Source organism: Caloenas nicobarica, chromosome 27 (genome assembly GCF_036013445.1).
Source record: "Caloenas nicobarica isolate bCalNic1 chromosome 27, bCalNic1.hap1, whole genome shotgun sequence".
NCBI lineage: Eukaryota > Metazoa > Chordata > Aves > Columbiformes > Columbidae > Caloenas > Caloenas nicobarica.
This window is the reverse complement of record NC_088271.1, coordinates 2,167,106-2,184,072: the sequence shown is the minus strand read 5'-3', so window position 1 is coordinate 2,184,072 and position 16,967 is coordinate 2,167,106. Positions and strand designations below refer to the sequence as shown.

General features: G+C 65.5%; 2 protein-coding genes across 3 annotated transcripts; both read left to right on the top strand.

Annotated features, from left to right (window-relative positions):
• The first annotated feature begins 227 nt into the window (after positions 1-227).
• On the top strand, positions 228-7,861 carry THOP1 (thimet oligopeptidase 1). Its single transcript, XM_065652248.1, has 13 exons — positions 228-334; positions 803-1,006; positions 2,296-2,444; positions 2,716-2,823; positions 3,489-3,591; positions 3,746-3,906; positions 4,028-4,163; positions 4,243-4,609; positions 4,786-4,987; positions 5,061-5,247; positions 5,359-5,487; positions 5,792-5,928; positions 6,015-7,861. The coding sequence occupies exons 1-13, from the start codon at positions 319-321 to the stop codon at positions 6,171-6,173; spliced, it is 2,058 nt and encodes a 685-aa protein (XP_065508320.1). The 5' UTR covers positions 228-318; the 3' UTR covers positions 6,174-7,861.
• A 2,262-nt stretch (positions 7,862-10,123) lies between these two features.
• On the top strand, positions 10,124-14,689 carry ADAMTSL5 (ADAMTS like 5). Of its 2 annotated transcripts, none has more exons than XM_065652483.1 (12): positions 10,124-10,294; positions 11,110-11,179; positions 11,262-11,422; positions 11,687-11,747; positions 11,873-11,981; positions 12,076-12,203; positions 12,293-12,416; positions 12,720-12,803; positions 13,403-13,566; positions 13,647-13,884; positions 14,144-14,215; positions 14,295-14,689. In XM_065652483.1, the coding sequence occupies exons 1-12, from the start codon at positions 10,248-10,250 to the stop codon at positions 14,603-14,605; spliced, it is 1,569 nt and encodes a 522-aa protein (XP_065508555.1). In that variant the 5' UTR covers positions 10,124-10,247; the 3' UTR covers positions 14,606-14,689. The 2 variants fall into 2 exon arrangements, with proteins under 2 accessions (XP_065508555.1, XP_065508556.1); XM_065652484.1 differs by having other exon boundaries at positions 14,130-14,215; positions 14,295-14,459.
• The last annotated feature ends 2,278 nt before the right edge of the window (positions 14,690-16,967 follow it).

The following is a 16,967-nucleotide window of genomic DNA, read 5'->3' as shown; positions in this document are numbered from 1 at the left end:
TGCCATGGGAACGGGTGGGCGGGAGCCCGTGGCCGCGGTGCTGCTCCCGGCGGGGCTCCGCTCCCGGGCCCGTGGCGCTGCCCCGCAGCCGTCGAGGCCGCAGGCCGGGGCAGGGATGAGGCTCTACGTGCGCGGGCCGACGCGCCGCTCCCCGCCGCCCGGCCGCTGCGAAGCCAAGGGGAGAACGGCCCAGTCCTCCACGCTCCCACAATCCCTCCGGCGGGGCCGCTCTCTCCGCCCGCCTCTGTGGTTGGGGCACATGCTCGCTGCGTGGGGCCGGCGCCGTCTCCTCCCGGTCTCGTCAGCGGCAGCCCCGGCATGGCCCCCCCCACAGGTACCGCGATGCGGGGCAGCGAGGGGCCAGGAGCGGGGGAGCACACGGAGCGGGGGCGGAGATGAGGGCAAGGGCGAGGGGGCGGCGGGGGGGAGGTGGGGACAGAGCGCCCGGGACGCGACGGGGGTCCTGGGGCAGGAGGAGGAGACCCGGGGCAGCCCCCGGCCCCCCGCTGTCACCTCCCGGCCCCCCCGCTCCTGCCCCGGGCCGGGGACAGCCTAGATCCCGGGCTGTGACAGCCCCCCCCGGGCAGAGGCGGCTGCCAGGGCACAGGGTCGGGTTTCTGCGCAGGGTTTGTCATGGCTGGGAGGGCAAACGCCGCCCGCCCCGGCCCCTCAGCCTGTTGCTCCCAGCGGGGTTTGTTTGCTGGGCCTCTCCTTTAAGCGCTTTCATGCAGCTGTCGCTACGCAGCTGAGTTTCCTCGCCAGCCCCTGTCAGGCTGCACCTCAGCGGCGGTTTCCCCCGCAGGTAATGTGGTGGACAGCCAGTCCCCCCGGCTGCTGGCGAACCAGCTGCGCTGGGACCTGACCGCCGAACAGATCGAAAACATGGCAGCGGAGCTCACCGAGAGAACCAAGCTGGTGTACGACCGGGTGGGCGCCCAGGAGCAGGGCGAGGTGTCCTACGAAAACACTCTGAAGGCGCTGGCAGATGTGGAGGTGGAATATACGGGTGCGTACGCCAGCAGGGAGTCCTGGCTCTCTGAAAATCAATGTGCTGTTATCAAGATTTTGTTGGTGTTTTTTTTGCTCTGTACTGTCATCTTTTTTTCTTCCCTTGACTCCCTCAGCAGTGTGGTGGGGTTTTTTTCCAGTTAATGTTTATACAGCCAGACATAAATACAAAGGATAGAATAGATTTGGAACAGGAAAGTGAGTCTAAAGCGAGGACGGCGCTTTGGCAGGAGGTGTAGCCGGGTTTCCAAGGTCGTCTCCTGCTTTTACATGTCAAGGTGCATCAGTGGAAACAAATTGTGCAGAAACGGTTTGGCTTGATCTAAGAGGTCTCCAGCTCTTTTCTCACTTCTCCCCTAAGGCAGCGGATAAACGTCGCTCCATGTGCCTTGTCTAAACACCGCTGTCGTCGTAGGGATTATGTATAAAGTGACACGACGTGATGGCGTCATGCTGGCAAACGACACGGGCTTTGATGTATCTCCGGCTAATTATTTACAGCAGCAGAGTGCCAAAGCCACACAGCCTCCTCCCGTCCCAACCACCCATGTGGCGAGCTGTCACGTCTGTCTGGAGCAGAAACCAGCCTGCAAACCTTCTCTGTCTGGTTTCTTTTGCCTGAAATGAGAGGAAAAGCCCTTACTCAGCAGAGGGAAGGTTCACTTCAGCAGAAGGATCAGCACTTTCCTTGGGTAGCCACCTGCTCACCTTCTGCTGGGTGGAGAGTTCTCCTGCCTTCCCGCTGGAGTGGTGTTATTGCAGGTTTTGTGGGGATGTTGGCAGGGAATGTCCTCCCTGTTTTCATTCCTAAAATGAAAGTCAGGACAGAGCACAGCTGGGACATAGTGGCTTTTGAGGAGCAGTAAAGATGTGTCACCTCTAGCCCGGTCCTCTAAGGAGAGGCGTTGCACAGCGGTGCTGCCCGTGCGTCCAGTGTAGAAGTCCTGTGATGTTGAAACTGTTGATAGCCGGGATAGAGGCACTGGGATCTCACAGGCGTGAAATCCCTGTGAGTTTTGTGATAAAGACAGATCGTAGGGGGATATCGGTGGGCAGACGCGCTCAGCAGCAAGGAAGGAGCCATGAGTGGCTGAGCGCTGCTCGGAGGGGACGCTCAGGGGCTGTCCCAGGACAGCAGCTCTTCCTTCGCGTGGGCGGGCAGGGCTGGCGCTGGGGCCGTCAAACTGGCTCCAGTTAACACAGGCTCTCTGTCCGCACTCCCACTCACCAGCAGCTCCAGGACGTGGAGCCGTCACCTTTGCCATAATCCCCCTTCTGTCTTTCCAGTCCGCCGGAACATGCTGGACTTCCCCCAGCACGTCTCTCCGTGCAAAGACATCCGCGCCGCGAGCACCGAGGCTGACAAGAAGCTCTCGGAGTTCGACGTGGAGATGAGCATGAGGCAAGACGTGTACCAGAGGATCGTCTGGCTCCAGGTGTGTGCTGGGGACGATGCTCCATCAGCGACACGCTCCCGGAACCACAACAAACCCTTTTCCCTTGTCCCAGAGCTCAGAAGTTGGGGATTGAGGGCTCTGTTTACAGCAATCCATTAGAACTCACGCACCAAACCAAAGCTGCCTTGTGCGGTGTTTCTGTCTGCTTCTGGGTCACTGGTGTTACAATAACCCACAACTCCGCCCAGAAACCGACTTTCTGCAACACTCGATCCTGCGCTTCCCCACGCTCACAGGTTTTGTTTTACAGGAGAAAGCAGAGAGCGCTTCACTGAAGCCTGAAGCAAAGAGATATCTGGAGAGGCTGATCAAATTGGGTAAAAGGAATGGGCTCCATCTCCCCGAGGAAACGCAGGAGGTGAGATCGCGGAGCTTAGAGCGAGCACATGGAGACGAGGCCTCGCAGGGCAAACGGGACAGTGTAGTGTTAGAGCAGAGGATGGAGGCTCAACTCATGAATTTTGACCCCGATTCCCGTGACCTTGGGTGCATTGGGTGATGTCTCTGCCCCTCATTTTCCTTTCCGTTGAAGAGGTTGACATTTACACAGCTGGGAGGCCGCTGAGAAGCTGTGATTCTGCACAAACGGTGCTGTGTGGGTCAGGAGGGGATGCAGCTCCCAGCCCCCACATGCAAAAGGTTCCCCCAAGGGGCTCACGGGGCTGAGCTGCTCAGGGTGTCCCTCTCTTGCGCCAGCGCATGGAGCTGGAAGCTAAAAATAGAAGAGAAGGTGAACTGAAATAAGGGTAGAGGAGGTTGTTGGTTGAACACCTGCAGCTCCGGAGCTGGCAGGGGACAGCTGGGACCTTGCTGAGGCGGCTCCTTTCCCACCAGGTGCGATCACAGGGAGCCTGGGCAGGGCTGAGCGCTCAGCGCCCTCACACCGTTAATTCTGCAGCGTTGTGCTTGAATCAAAGCCAAGCGCAGCCACCGGGCAGCTCAGCAGGCAGGCTGCTGGAGATGCTGAACAGTGCTGTTTGACTCCTCTCTTTGCACTGACTTTTCTCTGTCTGTGTTTTAAAGAAAATCAAAGCTATCAAGAAAAAGCTGAGCGTCCTGTGCATAGACTTCAACAAGAACCTCAACGAAGACACCACCTTCCTGCCCTTCTCCAAAGAGGAACTCGGTACGGAGCGCTGGGGCTGATCTCTCGTGGTGGGGTCCTGTGCGCGTGGATTCCTCTGGCCCAGGAGCAAGAGCCCATTCCCGCGCTTGGTCCCAGAGCTGGTGTTTCTGGCAGGGCCTGCGCTCTCCATCGGTCCCGTCTGCTCTTTTTGCAGGGGGGCTGCCCGAGGATTTCCTGAACTCGCTGGAGAAGACAGAGGACGGGAAGCTGAAGGTCACTCTGAAATACCCACACTATTTCCCTCTCCTGAAGAAGTGCTACGTGCCTGAGACGAGGAGGAAGGTGGAGGAAATGTTCAACTCCAGGTGCAAAGAGGTAGGTGAGCCTCACTGTGTGCCAGCAGGGATGTCCCAGCGCTGAAGGGCTCTCGTCTGAGACTTGTGCTGCCTCTCTCACCTCCATACCCCACTTCACTCTTTGTCTGACTGTCCCACAGGAGAATTGTCTGATCCTGAAGGAGCTGGTGGACTTACGGGCTCAGAAAGCCAGTCTGCTGGGCTTCAACACGCACGCTGACTTTGTGCTGGAGATGAACATGGCTAAAAGCAGCGAGACGGTGGCCACGTTCCTGGGTACGGCACCGGGCTGCGGAGGGGAAGGGCAGGGCTGTGCGCTGGGCCGCGTGCGCTGACCCTGCCTCGGTTTCCCTAGATGAGCTGGCCCAGAAGCTGAAACCCCTCGGGGAGAAGGAACGGGCTGTCATCCTGGACCTGAAAAAGAAAGAGTGCGAGAAGCGTGGCCTGGAGTTTGACAATCGCATCAACGCCTGGGACATGCGCTATTACATGAACCAGGTGGAGGAGACCAAGTACAGCGTGGACCAGAACCTGCTGAAGGAGTATTTCCCCATGCAGGTGGTCACCACGGGGCTGCTGGCCATCTACCAGGAGCTGCTGGGGCTCACCTTCCACCTGGAGGAGAAGGCTCCGGTGTGGCACGAGGACGTCCAGCTCTACACGGTGAAGGACACGTCCTCCGGGGAGACCATCGGCAAGTTCTACCTGGACCTGTACCCGCGGTGAGGCCTTGGGCGCGGCACAGGGAGGGAGGAGGGCTGGGGCAGGGGGCGCGGAGCCAAAATCGCGGGGTTAGGGGGATTTCTGGTGTCACCGGGAGCTTCTGCTCGGAGCAGGACCACACTCGTGGCCGCTCGTGCAGGAGGATCCATGTACCAGCCTTCTCTTCCTCGTGCAGGGAGGGGAAGTACGGGCACGCCGCCTGCTTCGGCCTGCAGCCGGGCTGCCTCTTGCCGGACTCCACCCGGCAGATCTCGGTGGCTGCCATGGTGGCCAACTTCACCAAACCCACGCCGGACGCGCCTTCTCTGCTGCAGCACGACGAGGTGGAGACCTACTTCCATGAATTCGGGCATGTCATGCACCAGCTGTGCTCTCAGGTGAGGCCTGGCCGGGCCCTCTTGGGCTCCTTTAGAGGGTTAAACCACACTCTGAGCTTGCCCTATCCCCTAGGCGGAGTTTGCCATGTTCAGTGGGACGCACGTGGAGAGGGACTTTGTGGAGGCACCGTCACAGATGCTGGAGAACTGGGTGTGGGAGAAGGAGCCGCTGCTGCGCATGTCCAGGCACTACAAAACTGGAAGCCCCATCCCCGATGAGCTGCTGGAGAAGCTCATTAAATCCCGGCAGGCAAACACGGGTGGGTCCCTGCGGGAGTCGCAGGACGGGAAGCGAGGCCTTTGTGCCGTCCCCACAGAGGGACAAAGCCTCACCGCGGTGTCCCCTCTTTGCCTCCTCTTTCCGGGGACAGGGCTCTTCAACCTGCGGCAGATCGTCCTGGCCAAGGTGGACCAGGCGCTGCACACCCAGACCAAGGCTGACCCCGTGGAGGTGTTTGCCCGGCTGTGTGAGGAGGTGCTGGGTGTCCCCGCCACCCCAGGTACCCCGGGGCTTGGGGAGGTCGTGCTCACGCTGGCTCTCTAGGCCTGGCCTGCAAGCTTGGCTCAGCAGGTTGTTTTTGAGGCTGGGGCTTCAGGCTGGCTCCACGGGGACGGTTTCTGCTGGCTGCAGGAAAAGCCGGGCTGAAACAACACAAAAATAAGGGGAATGTTCTTCCCTGTTTCCCCTGGGGTTGTAAACAAGCTGACCCAGCGCTGCTCTGACATACAGCACGGAGGGTTTTTTCCGTGCCGTGAGCGGTTCCAGCAGCCCTTCCCTTTAACACCCCTTCCTTTGCCGTGAAGGTACCAACATGCCCGCTACGTTTGGCCACTTGGCCGGAGGCTACGATGCCCAGTACTACGGCTACCTCTGGAGCGAAGTGTTCTCCATGGACATGTTCCACACACGCTTCAAGCAGGAGGGAATCATGAACTGTAAGGTAGGGAGGACATCCCCGTCCTGTGCAGCTGGGCTCTCGGCATGGGTGAGCGTCCCACGTGAACCCCCCTCTCCCTCTCTGCGCAGGTGGGGATGGATTACAGGAATTGCATCCTGCATCCCGGCGGGTCCCTGGATGCCTCTGACATGCTGCGGAGGTTCCTGGGCCGCGAGCCCAAGCAGGACGCGTTCCTGGCCAGCAAAGGACTGAAGGTGGAGAGCAACTCACTGCCTTCGGCCTGCTGAGAGCCCGCGCCAGCCCCTTCGAGTCCAGCCAGCTCCGTTCTCCACGCACCAGTCCCCTCGGGCCACACGGCACCCGGTACCTCTGTCACACCCGCTGCTTCTGTCACACCTGCTACTTCTGTCCCCAAACGCGTCCCGCCGGGAGCGGCTTCTCCAGGATCCTGCTCTGAGCTCCCCCTGGGCTGCAGGAACTGGGTTCAGCCCTGGGTGACAGCTCTGCCGAGCCTTTGTCACCCACCCTGAAGGGGACGGGGCTGTCCGTAACCCGCACAAATTGGCTGCACTTTGAACCTGATTTCTGCACGAGGGTGAGCTTTGGCCTCATTTGTAGCCGGGGAGGAGGGTGAGAGCAGTTACCAAACTTGAATCATTGTTTTTAAATCCCTGCTTTTTAAGAAGTGAGATTTACCACTGCGCTCAGGGCTTGTTTTGTGTCCCAGGACAGATTTACTGTTCAGAGCACAAAACAAGTGGCCGGAGAAGCTGTTCGGAGTCGTTCTCTCCCCCGCTTTGGGCAGCTGGTGGCTGCAGAATAAAGACGGAGAGATCCCAGAGATTAAAAACCATTTCATTTACTGGAAACATCCTGCCCTGCACCCCTCAGCCATTCCTGGGGCTCTGGGGAGCCTGGCCTGGCCCTCTGGGGGGCTGCTTGTCCCCCTAGCTGTACCAGAGCCGCTGGGACCCCGCGCCTGGGGCCACCTTAGGGCAGCCGGTGCCTTCAGGGCTCAGGTTGTGACAGCAGCGGTTGTGTTGCTATTGCTGTCACCTCTAAGCCAGGGTGGGACAGGGGAGGGCTGTGGAAAAAAAGCAGCCGATAGCTTCAGACAACACGGATAAAAATATCGAGCGGGCTTCGTGCCAGGGCCGGGCCCTGGGAGCTGCCAGGCTGTGCCACCTGTCCCCAGGGACCCTGGAACCGGTGCCCACATGTCACAGCACGGCACGGAGCGCGTCCCCCCGCTCTCTGCCTCAGCGTGCGGGGCTGCGGGTCGAGCGCGGACCCCGAGGGCAAGGGCTGATTTGGGGTTTTGCTCACGTAGGAATCGCCTGTGGGCTGGGAAGGGGCTTCTGTCCCTGCAGGCACTGATGAGCATTGGAAAAGTGCTCATGCCAAGTGCAGACAAAGTCGTTGCTGTCACCTCCCTCCCCCAGGCCGCCCTGGTGACACAGAAAGGCTGGTGACACCTTCCCTTGCCGATCCCCTCACGCTGACACATGGTCAGGTCCATAAGCAGCGAAGCGGCTCCTTGGTGCTTGCTGGGGCCACACTGAGCATCTTGTCATTGTCCCCACTCTGTTTTAGGCATAGGCGAGTGGCTGTCTGAGTCCCCGGGCTGGGCACTCTCGAGTTGATGCTGTGGTTGTTTTAAGTGTCATGTTTTACTGAGCTTTCAGCCTTTTCTTCCAGACCCCTTCTCTCGAGGGAGAGAACTGGAGCTGGACAGGGAAACCGCGCACTTTTCTCCCTCCTTCCCAGGCCACAAATAACTGTCCCCCCTCGGGTGACCCCCGGTGCTGGCAGGGAAGAGACGTCCCTTTTGGGTTTGGATTTTTATTTTTTTTTCTGTTAACCTTTTGTAAGGGCAAACTGGTGTGTGTGCGCCGTTCGTCGTGGTCACGTCCCACCCTGCTTGTTTCAATGACTGGATTTTAGGCGGTTCCGAGCACTAATAAAGGTTTTCCTGAGTGGATGTTTTTGTGGCTCAGGTCCTGCCAAGGGAGCTGCTCCTTGCCGGGGGGGTGACGGGTGTCTCGGGAGAGAGTGCGGTGAGTCCCGGTGCTCCCGGCACGGCCACCACCTCCCCAGCACGCCACAGCCCCCTGCACCAGCCAGCGCAGGGGATTGTGTCCCATGAAGATGGGGACCGAGTGGCAGGCGCGGGGTGACAGCCTGGCCGGTGTGAAGCCCTGGGGAGCGAGAGGCAGTGACCCCCCCATCCCCCTGAGTCCCCAGGTGGGCCGTGTCCCCCCCGCCGGCCCCCCACCTGTGTGAAGAAGCCGTGGGCCAGTACGTCGGGCAGGCTGGGCCGTGCGCTGGGCTCAGGGACCAGCAGCTGGGCGATGAGCGCCCGGGCGCGGGGCGACAGCTGGGGGGGCAGCGGGTACTGTGCCGCCCGGATGCGCCGGAACAGCTCCTGCCGCTCAGCCGCCTCGAACGGGGGGCTGCCGGTCAGTGCCACGTACCTGGGGGGGGCCAGCAGCTCAGGGGGGCCAGGACCCCCTGCCCTCTCTCCTGCTCCCCACTTACAGGGCACAGCCCAGGGCCCAGACGTCCGCAGGCACCCCGTGTCCCCTGCGGTCCAGCACCTCCGGGGCCAGGTAGCCAGGTGTCCCGCAGAGTGCCCTGGGAACATGGGCAGGGTGACCCCCTGGCCACCTCTGTGCCCCCCAGGCAGCACCGCAGCCCCACTCACCCCCAGCGCCCGCCGGGCGGTGCCTCCCGCTGCGCCAGCCCCAGGTCCCCGATCTTCACCTGCATCTTCTCCGTCACCAAGAAGTTGCCTGCGGAGGAGGATGAGCCACAGCAGGGCCGGCGGGTTCACCCCCTCTCTGCCCCCCCAGCTCTGCCCCACGCACTCGGCTTGAGGTCCCGGTGGACGATGCCGTGGCCATGGAGGTAGCGCAGCCCCGAGATGATCTGGCGCAGGTAGTACCGCACCTCTGGCTCCGTCAGCTGCCCCCGTGCCCGCAGGATGTCAGCGAGGGACTGGGGACAGAGCGAGGCGCCAGCTGGGGACCTGGTACAGCCCCGGCGCGGGGACGCTGCGTTTTGGGGGGCCGGCGCTCGCTCACCCCGCGGCTGCACAAGTCCAGCAGCAGGTAGACGTGGCTGCAGTCGGCAAAGTGCCCGTGCAGGTGGACGATGTGGCGGTGGCACAGGCGGCCCTGCAGCTCCCGCTCCCACTCCACCTGCACCGGCGAGAGCCCGGCAGCCCCAGGGAACCCTCCGGATCTCGGGGGGAAGGGGATGGGAATCCCCCAGCGACAGGAAGGAGGTGCAAGGGCCAGGATCTGGGGGTCCCCATGGGCATCGTCCCTCACTCCCCGGGGACTTTCTGCGTCCTCCCCAGACTTACCCTCTCCCTGGTGCCCACCGCAGTGAGCCGGGCTTGTGGGATGACCTTGGCCGCATAGACCGTGCCGCTGGTCACCTCCATCAGCTGGTAGCAGCGCCCAAAGTTCCCCTGTATGGACAGGGTGAGCAGCCAGCACCCCAAGGGGCCCCGGCAAAAGGGGGTCCTGGGTGTCGGGGTGCCTGGCCCCCTGTCCTTCCCTGGGTGACAAGGACCCCAGCTGGCACTGCCCCCAGGCACCTGCTCTGCTCCCCATGTTCTCCCCACTGCCTCAGTTTCCCCTTCCCCAGAGCGGACATGGTGGGTGCCTGGTGCAGGGACGGGGGGTGACGGGGGATTTACCTCTCCCAGGAACCGTCCCCGCTTGTAGAGTGTCCCGCTGCCCATGTCCTCGATGTACCAGCCGAGGAGCTCGTCCCCTGCGCCCCCCCGGGCCATCCCGCCCGCTCTGCTCTGCCCTGCGCTGAGCTGCGGTGGGGACACCCCGAGGGACACCCGCACCCCCCCGGGCACTGTAACCCCTTCAGCTCCGGGCTGGGGCTGCCCTGTGGGGTTCTGGGTGCAGGGCACCCCAAGCTCCCCCCCGATCACTAAGTGGGGACCCCCCGGTGTGACCAACCCCCCCTGGGATGCTCAGCATCAGGGGGTACCGGGAAGGTCCCAGATCAGGATGGGGCCGTGTGGGGGGTCCCGTCTGACCCTTCTCCTCTACAGCTGGGGGCTGGGGGGGTGCCGGGGGGGTGCCGGCCCCCCTCGTCCTCCAGAGCTCCGGGCCCCGAAGGGTTAATGGGCGGCCGGGGAGGGCTGGGCGCACCTTTAGGGCTGGATATTAATAACGCGGCGGGGAGGGACGGGATTCGAGCGGGGGGGGGAGCCTCGCCCGGCCCCCCCGGAGCTGCGCAGGCGATGCCCGATCGTCCCGGGTCCCCCGTTCCCGCCGCCGCCGGGACGCCGGAGCGGGACTGAGCTGCCGGGACGCCGCGGACGAGGGGGCGGCATGGCCGGGGGGCGGTGTCGGGGCGGCGGGGGACCCCACGGTGCTGGGTAAGATCCCGATGTTTGCTTAACCCCTCGCGGAGCCCCGAGATACACCCCCCCCGTCCTCCCGACGCCGCGCCCGGGGTCAGCTCCGTCCTGCGGGGAAACTGAGGCACGCAGAGTCCCCCGGAATCACCCGACCCTGGCCAAGCTCCGGACACCCCCCCGGGGCGACGCCACCGCGACCCCCCCACCTCCCCATTCCCTCCCCTGCCCGGGGGACCCCGCTGTCCGGGCTGCGGGCGACCACTCGCGACCCCCGGTCCCCGTGGGAGCTGCGCGGCGGGAGGAAACCGGCTCGGCCGGGGGATTCCCCGGCACGGGGCTGGGACCCGGCACCCCCTGCACCCCCGAGCCGGGTGTTCGGGGTTCTCCAGGCTCAGGCGCTTTGGGAGCCGGGGCCCCCCCGCTCGGCCCATCCCGCTCGCCCCACGGCGGGGCCGGATCCGGCTTCGGGTGCGACACGGAGCCCCGGCCCCGCCGCGCAGGTCTGGTCCTGTCCCGGCAGGCAGCGAGCCCGGGGCCCGGGTCCCGCCGCGGGGCCGTGGGGGCGGCGCGGCTGGGGCCGTGTCCCCCCACGGAGCGGCGCGGGCACGTGCGCGGGACGCGGCGCCACCCACTCGGCTGCACCCACCCGTGGGACCCCGCTCGGGGACCCCACACCCCCGGCTGGTGCTACGGACCCTCTCGCCTCCATCTCGCCTCCTGCTCCCTCGCTGGGGTCCCCGTGGGGCGCACGGTGGTGGCAGCGATGCCGGGATGTGGGACACCCCAGTGCCAGCCTTGGGGACGATGGGGCTGAGGGGTCTCTGCTCCCGCAGGTACCGGTGGCCGCGGTGGCTGCTGCTCCTGGCCTGGCTCAGCCTGGGCTGCGGCGTCGGCACCGCGCAGGTGAGGGGTTCGGGGTGTGCAGTGGCACCCGCAGGCTGCTCCAGCCCAGCCCCGGTGCTGATCGTCACTCTCCTCCACGCAGGACCCGGCCCTGGGGACACCAGTGCGGGTCTCCGAGCCCCCAGCCCCTGCTCGGCCCCGCCGGCAGCCGGCCCAGGGTGCCTGGGGACCCTGGGGACCCTGGAGCTCCTGCTCCAGCTCCTGCGGTGACGGCGTCGCCCTCCGCACCCGGAGGTGCCTGCGGTGAGTGGGGGACGGGGCAGCGTGGCCCCCCCGGGGCACCCCCACAGCCCCAGCCTGGCTGCAGCTCCAGCAGGATGTCACCCTGTGCGGGACATCATTGTCCCTTCCTGCTCCCCGCGGAGATGCGTCACTCCCAGCCCGGCCACACCTTGGCGGCTCGTTGGCTTGTTGGTGACCCAGGGATGGGGACAGTCCCCGTGGGGGACGCAGGGCTGCTGGGAGGGGGTCATGCCCGGCCCTGCCGCACTGATGCTGTGGCCACAGGTCCACCGAGGAGGGCCCGTGCACGGGCGATCCGCGGCAGTACCGGCTCTGCCAGCTCCAGGTGAGCATGCGAGGCCACAGCATGGCATGGCTGGCCCTGGTCCCGGTACCGTGGGGCTCCGTCCCCCTGGTCCTTGGCGGCTCCATCCCCCCGGTCCCGGGGGGCTCCATTGTGCCATCCCGCAGGGCTGCCCCCCCGGCTCGGTGCCGTTCCGTGCCATGCAGTGCTCCCTCTACGACAACAAACCCGTCCTGGGCACGTCAGCCCGGTACAGCTGGGTGCCCTTCCACGGAGGTGAGTCCTGGGATGGCTGGTGGCATCACCGGGCTGACGGGGGCCACGGCAGTCACTGGTGTCGCCCCCTTCCCTTCCTGCCTGGCTCCGGCAGCCCCCAACGTCTGTGACCTCAACTGCCTGGCCGTGGGGCACAACTTCTACTACAGCTTCGGCCGGGTGCTGGACGGCACCCGCTGCGGCCCCGGCTCCCCAGACCTCTGCGTCGGCGGGCGCTGCCTGGTGGGTGCACACGGGGCCGCGACCCCCGGGGATCCCCCGGGATCCCCAGCGCTGACTGCCCCCCTGAGTCCACGTCTGGCTCCCCACAGAGCGTGGGCTGTGACGGGATCCTGGGCTCGGGCGCGCGCCCCGACGCCTGCGGCCAGTGCGGCGGCGGCCACGACACGTGTCTCTTCGTGCACCGGCTGTTCCAGGGCGCGGAGCCCTCCTCCGGTGAATGACCCATTGCCCCGGCCCCCTTCATGGGTGAATGCTTTGGCTCTTGGCTCCCCTCTCCTCCCATCCCCTCGCTGTGTCCCCAAGGCATCGCCGGGGTCTGTGTCACCCCATCCCCTCTCCCTCTGTCCCAGCACATGGGACCCAGCTGGGTTAATGGTGCCGGTGCCTGGGACAGGGCAGGGGCTCCCCCAGACCCAGAGCCCCTCTGTGCCCGGTCCCCTGCCGTCCCCCCTGTCCCTGGGCTGTCCCCTTAGGCTGTGTCCCAGCTCTGCCCTGACTCTGTGTCCCCCCCACCAGGTTATTTTGGGTACATGAATGTGACCAAGATCCCGGCTGGGGCCACCCACATCAAGGTGACCGACAAGAGCCGCAACTATCTCGGTAGGACATGTCCTGTCTCCATCCCAGTTACTCCCAGTCCGTCCCAGTTGGTCCTGCTTGGTGCCACCTGTGGGTGCAGGCAGGGCAGGGGGTGGCCGTGCCGTGCCATGCCGTGCCATGCTGTGCTGGTTCCCCGCTCGGATGCTGTTTTGAGCATCGCGGGTTCAGTGAACTCGCCGGCGCTCGGGGCACTTTTCCAGAGGCCTTGGCCACAGGTTTTGGGAAGGGCTGAGCTGGAACAGGGCCAGGACAGCCACCACAGGACTGGGACCAGGACCCTTGTCCCCAGACCCCCTTGTCTCCATCCCGATGCAGTTGGGGCCCTGGTCCCCACCACAACCAGGGCTTGGGGGCTCGGGGGGGAGTTTCGCACACCAGGGTTTGGCTTTGGTCTGGGACCAAAGCCAAATTCTTACAAGAAAGCAGATTTCTCCCGAGCCCCGACCGCAGCTCTCTCAGCCCACGCTGCCCTCCCCGCCCTGGGAGAGGCCTCCGGTGGGGACCCAGGCGTCCGGGCTGCCCCCTGCCCCCAGCGCAGCCTGGCACGGGGTCCCGGGGCCCGTGCGGTGCTCGATCCCTGGCCACGCTCCCTCCCGCAGCCTTAATGACGAGTGATGGGCGCTACGTGCTCAACGGGGACTGGTCCATCGCCTGGCCGGGGCCGTTCGAGGTGGCCGGCACCCGGCTGCGCTACGCACGGGCCCCCGACGGCACTGAGAGCCTGGAGGTGCCCGGACCCACAGCCGAGGATCTGCACCTGATGGTGATGCTGGGAACAGCGTGGGGACGGGGACACCCCCCCGGGCCCCCATCGCCCCCTGAGCGCTGCCCCTGCCCGCACAGGTCCTGCTGCAGGAGCCCAACCCCGGCATCGAGTACGAGTTCTGGCTGCCCCGCGGGCCCCCCCAGCCCGGCCATGGGGACACCAGCCCCCTGCGGCAGCCCCAGCCCCGGGGGGCCGGCAGCCCCCCGCCCCCGGAGCCCCCGGTCACCCCGGTCCCTGCACCGCCACCACGGCCCGGGGGCTTTGTCACGGAGCCACCACCGAGAAACCCCCCCAGCCAGAGCGGGGTTGCCACAGGTGCCTGTGCCCCCCGGGGGTCCCCACAGCCCCCCTGGGGGCTCTGTTGTGGTCCTGGGCGGCCCCAGGGGTTCTCCGTGATATGGGGACTCTGAAAAAGGTCCCCCTGGGTTAACCCTTCCCGGGACCCTCCGGAGCTGACGTGTCCCCTCTGTCCCGATGGGGTACAGACCCCCAGTGCCCCCTCCCGCTGCTGCAGGGCGGTTGGGGGGGCTGCGTCCCCTCTCCCTGCTAAACCGCAGCAGCTTTGTCCCCGCAGGGCGCTGCGGGAAGTGCCACCCCACCAAGGGACGCTCCCAGCGCAACCGCCACTTCTGCCAGAGCGACTTCGGTGAGCGCCGGGGACTCGGGGGGGGACACTGCGGGAGGACATGCCCAGCTCAGGGTGCCCCACGTTCCCCCCCACAAAGTCTTCCAGGGCCAGATCCTGGCGCAGGACGTGGTGGGGCAGGAGACGCGCTACGAGGTGGAGGTGACAAAGTCCTATCGTCACCGCTTCCCGCTGGTGTCCCGGGAGTACGTGTGGGTCCCCAACACCTGCGGGTGCCCCCCGCTCCGGGTGGGCGCCCGGTACCTGCTGATGGCGCGGAGACACGTCAACTACGAGCGGACGCTGAACCGGCTCCTGCTGCAGGACAACGGTTACGCGCGGCCCTGGACGCCCCGCGAGGAGCGGCTGGTGCGGGGGGCAGCCCGGCACTGCCCCCCCCGGCCACCCTGAGCCCCCCACCCCATCGCTGGGGACGGACCCCTGGGGTGAACCGGCGGGGCTGCAAGCGCTCCTGAGCCATTGCCGTGGCCTGGGGGGGCCCCCAGGGACCCCGTCCTGCACATCGCGCCATCCTCGGGGTCACTTGGCTGCGGGGGGGTGGAGGAGGGTAGTAATTTATTTTTTTTTGCAGAAAATAAACCTGTGTATCCCCTCGCCCGCTGTGTGCCCCTTCCTGGCTGGAGCTAGCCCAGGGCACCCCACACCCTCCGCACCCCGAGGTGCTGGGGGTCCCCTCTTGTGTCCCCTTTGCATCCCCATGCTGAGCCCCAGAGCATTGTGCCCGCCCAGCACCGTGTCCCTGTCCCCACATGGCCACCCGCCAGGTTCTGCCTTTCGAGGTCGGGGACCTGCCGTTATCTCCCTTCCGGCGGAGGCGAGCGCATCCCCCCCGGCATGCCAGAGCCCCCTCGCCCGTAACCCAAACCCTGGGGCCCGCGCGGGGACGGGATGTTATGGGGGGGTACATGCGGATGGCACCCCTGGGTGCATCACATGCTCGGGGCTCCTTGGGGGGGTCTTGCACCCATCCGGGAGGGTTTGGAGCCAGCGCTAGGGAAGGGCTGAGCTCCCCCAGTTTGTGTCACTGGTGACTGTTCCCAAACCGGGCACACGACTGGGGCTGCAGCCGGGGGGGGACCCTGGAGTGCCCCGAGCAGCAGGTGCCAGCCTCACCGGCTCCTTTGCATAACAAGTAATTAATCTCAGGAGCCAGCGATGAGCCCTGGGGACAGCTGGGGCTCTGTGCTGAGCTCCCCAGCTGGTCCCAGTAAAGCCTGGCTCAAGTTGGGAACATGGGTGGGGGCACTTTGGGATTATTAGGGCTGGGAAGGTCCCTCCACCCCATAAAAGTGCCCCCTCCTACCCCACCATGGCTGATTTGGGGTTGCTGGGGGTTTGTCCCTGGGAAGTGGGGGGGTGTTCTGGCTACCGTCCCCTTGCGGGGGTCTGCAGGGTGGCACTTTGGAGCAAGTGATACCTGGCAGCCCTGGGGCTCTGTGCTGTCACCTTTGGGCATCCTGTGCTTGGGGTCACCCTGTGTGGCTGTCCCAGCCATGGCAGGGGTGGGGACAGTCACCCCGTGTGCGAAGCGTCCCCGCAGGGACAGCAGTGGGGACCGGGGGCTCTTGGCCACCAGAGCGGGGGCTCGCCGGGGAGCCAGGAGCCAGCGGAGAGAGGGGGACCGGGGCCAGCGTTACCGGCTGCGGGACCCGGACCCCGGGGACAGTGCCCCTTGTTCCCCCATGGTGCCCGTGACCCCCCGGAAGGGCCGGCTGGCCAAGCTGCGGCTCCGAGGGGAATGTCACAGCTCGGGGTCTGCCCCCCGCCGCCTCGGGGGATGCGGTGAGTGTGTCCCCCCCAGGACAAACGCTGCCTGGGGAAGGGGGGGTGCCCCAGGCTGTGCTGAGGGGACCCCCTGTCCCACAGAGCCCGTCACCCCCCCACCGCAGCCCCAAGTTTACTTCTCAGGGCTCCCCGTGGATGAGTGCCGGGGCCCCGCTGTCCCCAGCCTGTGAGTATGTGTGTGTGGGGGGGGGTCCCCATGTCCCCCCCCCAGCCCCTCTAACCCTCTGGCTTCCCCCGGCCAGGCTGGTCCCCGTGGTCCCGGCGCTGGGCAGGGACATTCCCCGCAGGACCCGCAGCACCCCAGGGTGCACCCTGGTCCTGGAGCTGGTGAGTGAGGGGTCCCGGGGGGGCTGCGCCGCGGGGCGGGGGGTGACCCTGCTCCTGCCCGCAGGAGGGGACCCTGCTCTGCTCCTCCCTGCTCGCCAGCGGGTGCCAGGATGCCGCGGCCACCATCACCACCGTTTTCCAGAGAGATGCCTACGAGGTGGGTGGTGTGCGCTGGGGTGGGGACAGCGGGGTGTCGGGTCCCCAGGGGGGCACAGAGAGCTGTGACAAGCCGTGGTGTCCATCTCTCCTTCCCGAGTAGCTGGAGGGGTCCCAGCAGCTGAAATCCCAGGGGAGGGGGTGGCTGAGGGAGCCCTGGGATCCCACTTGGGGTGCTGGTCCCCTCTTGGGGGACACCTTGGTGTCAGGACGTGGGTGCTGGTGGTTTTCTGGGGATGCTGTTCCCTCCCAGGTGCATGTGAAGCTGCGTCCCCATGTGCAGCAGTTCCTGGAGAGCCTGTCCAAGACCTACGAGGTACCCAGAGCCCCCCCGTTCCCCTGGGGTCTGTCTGCGGGGACCCGCTGAGGTGCATCAGGGTGCGGGGGACCGGGCAGCCTGTGCAGGGACCGTCACCTGCTCCCCCAGATCATCATCTTCACCACGGCGAAGCAGGACTATGCCAAGAAGGTCCTGGATGTACTG

What these genes read in the sequence shown, in the direction of transcription:
- THOP1 (XM_065652248.1), top strand. An exon ending in TACCTGGACCTGTACCCGCG is followed by an intron (nt 4,610 to 4,785) that starts GTGAGGCCTTGG and finishes TTCCTCGTGCAG; the next exon opens with GGAGGGGAAGTACGGGCACG. An exon ending in TGCACCAGCTGTGCTCTCAG is followed by an intron (nt 4,988 to 5,060) that starts GTGAGGCCTGGC and finishes CCTATCCCCTAG; the next exon opens with GCGGAGTTTGCCATGTTCAG.
- ADAMTSL5 (XM_065652483.1), top strand. Translation starts at nt 10,248, where the DNA reads ATGGCCGGGGGGCGGTGTCGGGGCGGCGGGGGACCCCACGGTGCTGG. An exon ending in GGGGGACCCCACGGTGCTGG is followed by an intron (nt 10,295 to 11,109) that starts GTAAGATCCCGA and finishes CTGCTCCCGCAG; the next exon opens with GTACCGGTGGCCGCGGTGGC. An exon ending in CCAGAGCGGGGTTGCCACAG is followed by an intron (nt 13,885 to 14,143) that starts GTGCCTGTGCCC and finishes TTGTCCCCGCAG; the next exon opens with GGCGCTGCGGGAAGTGCCAC.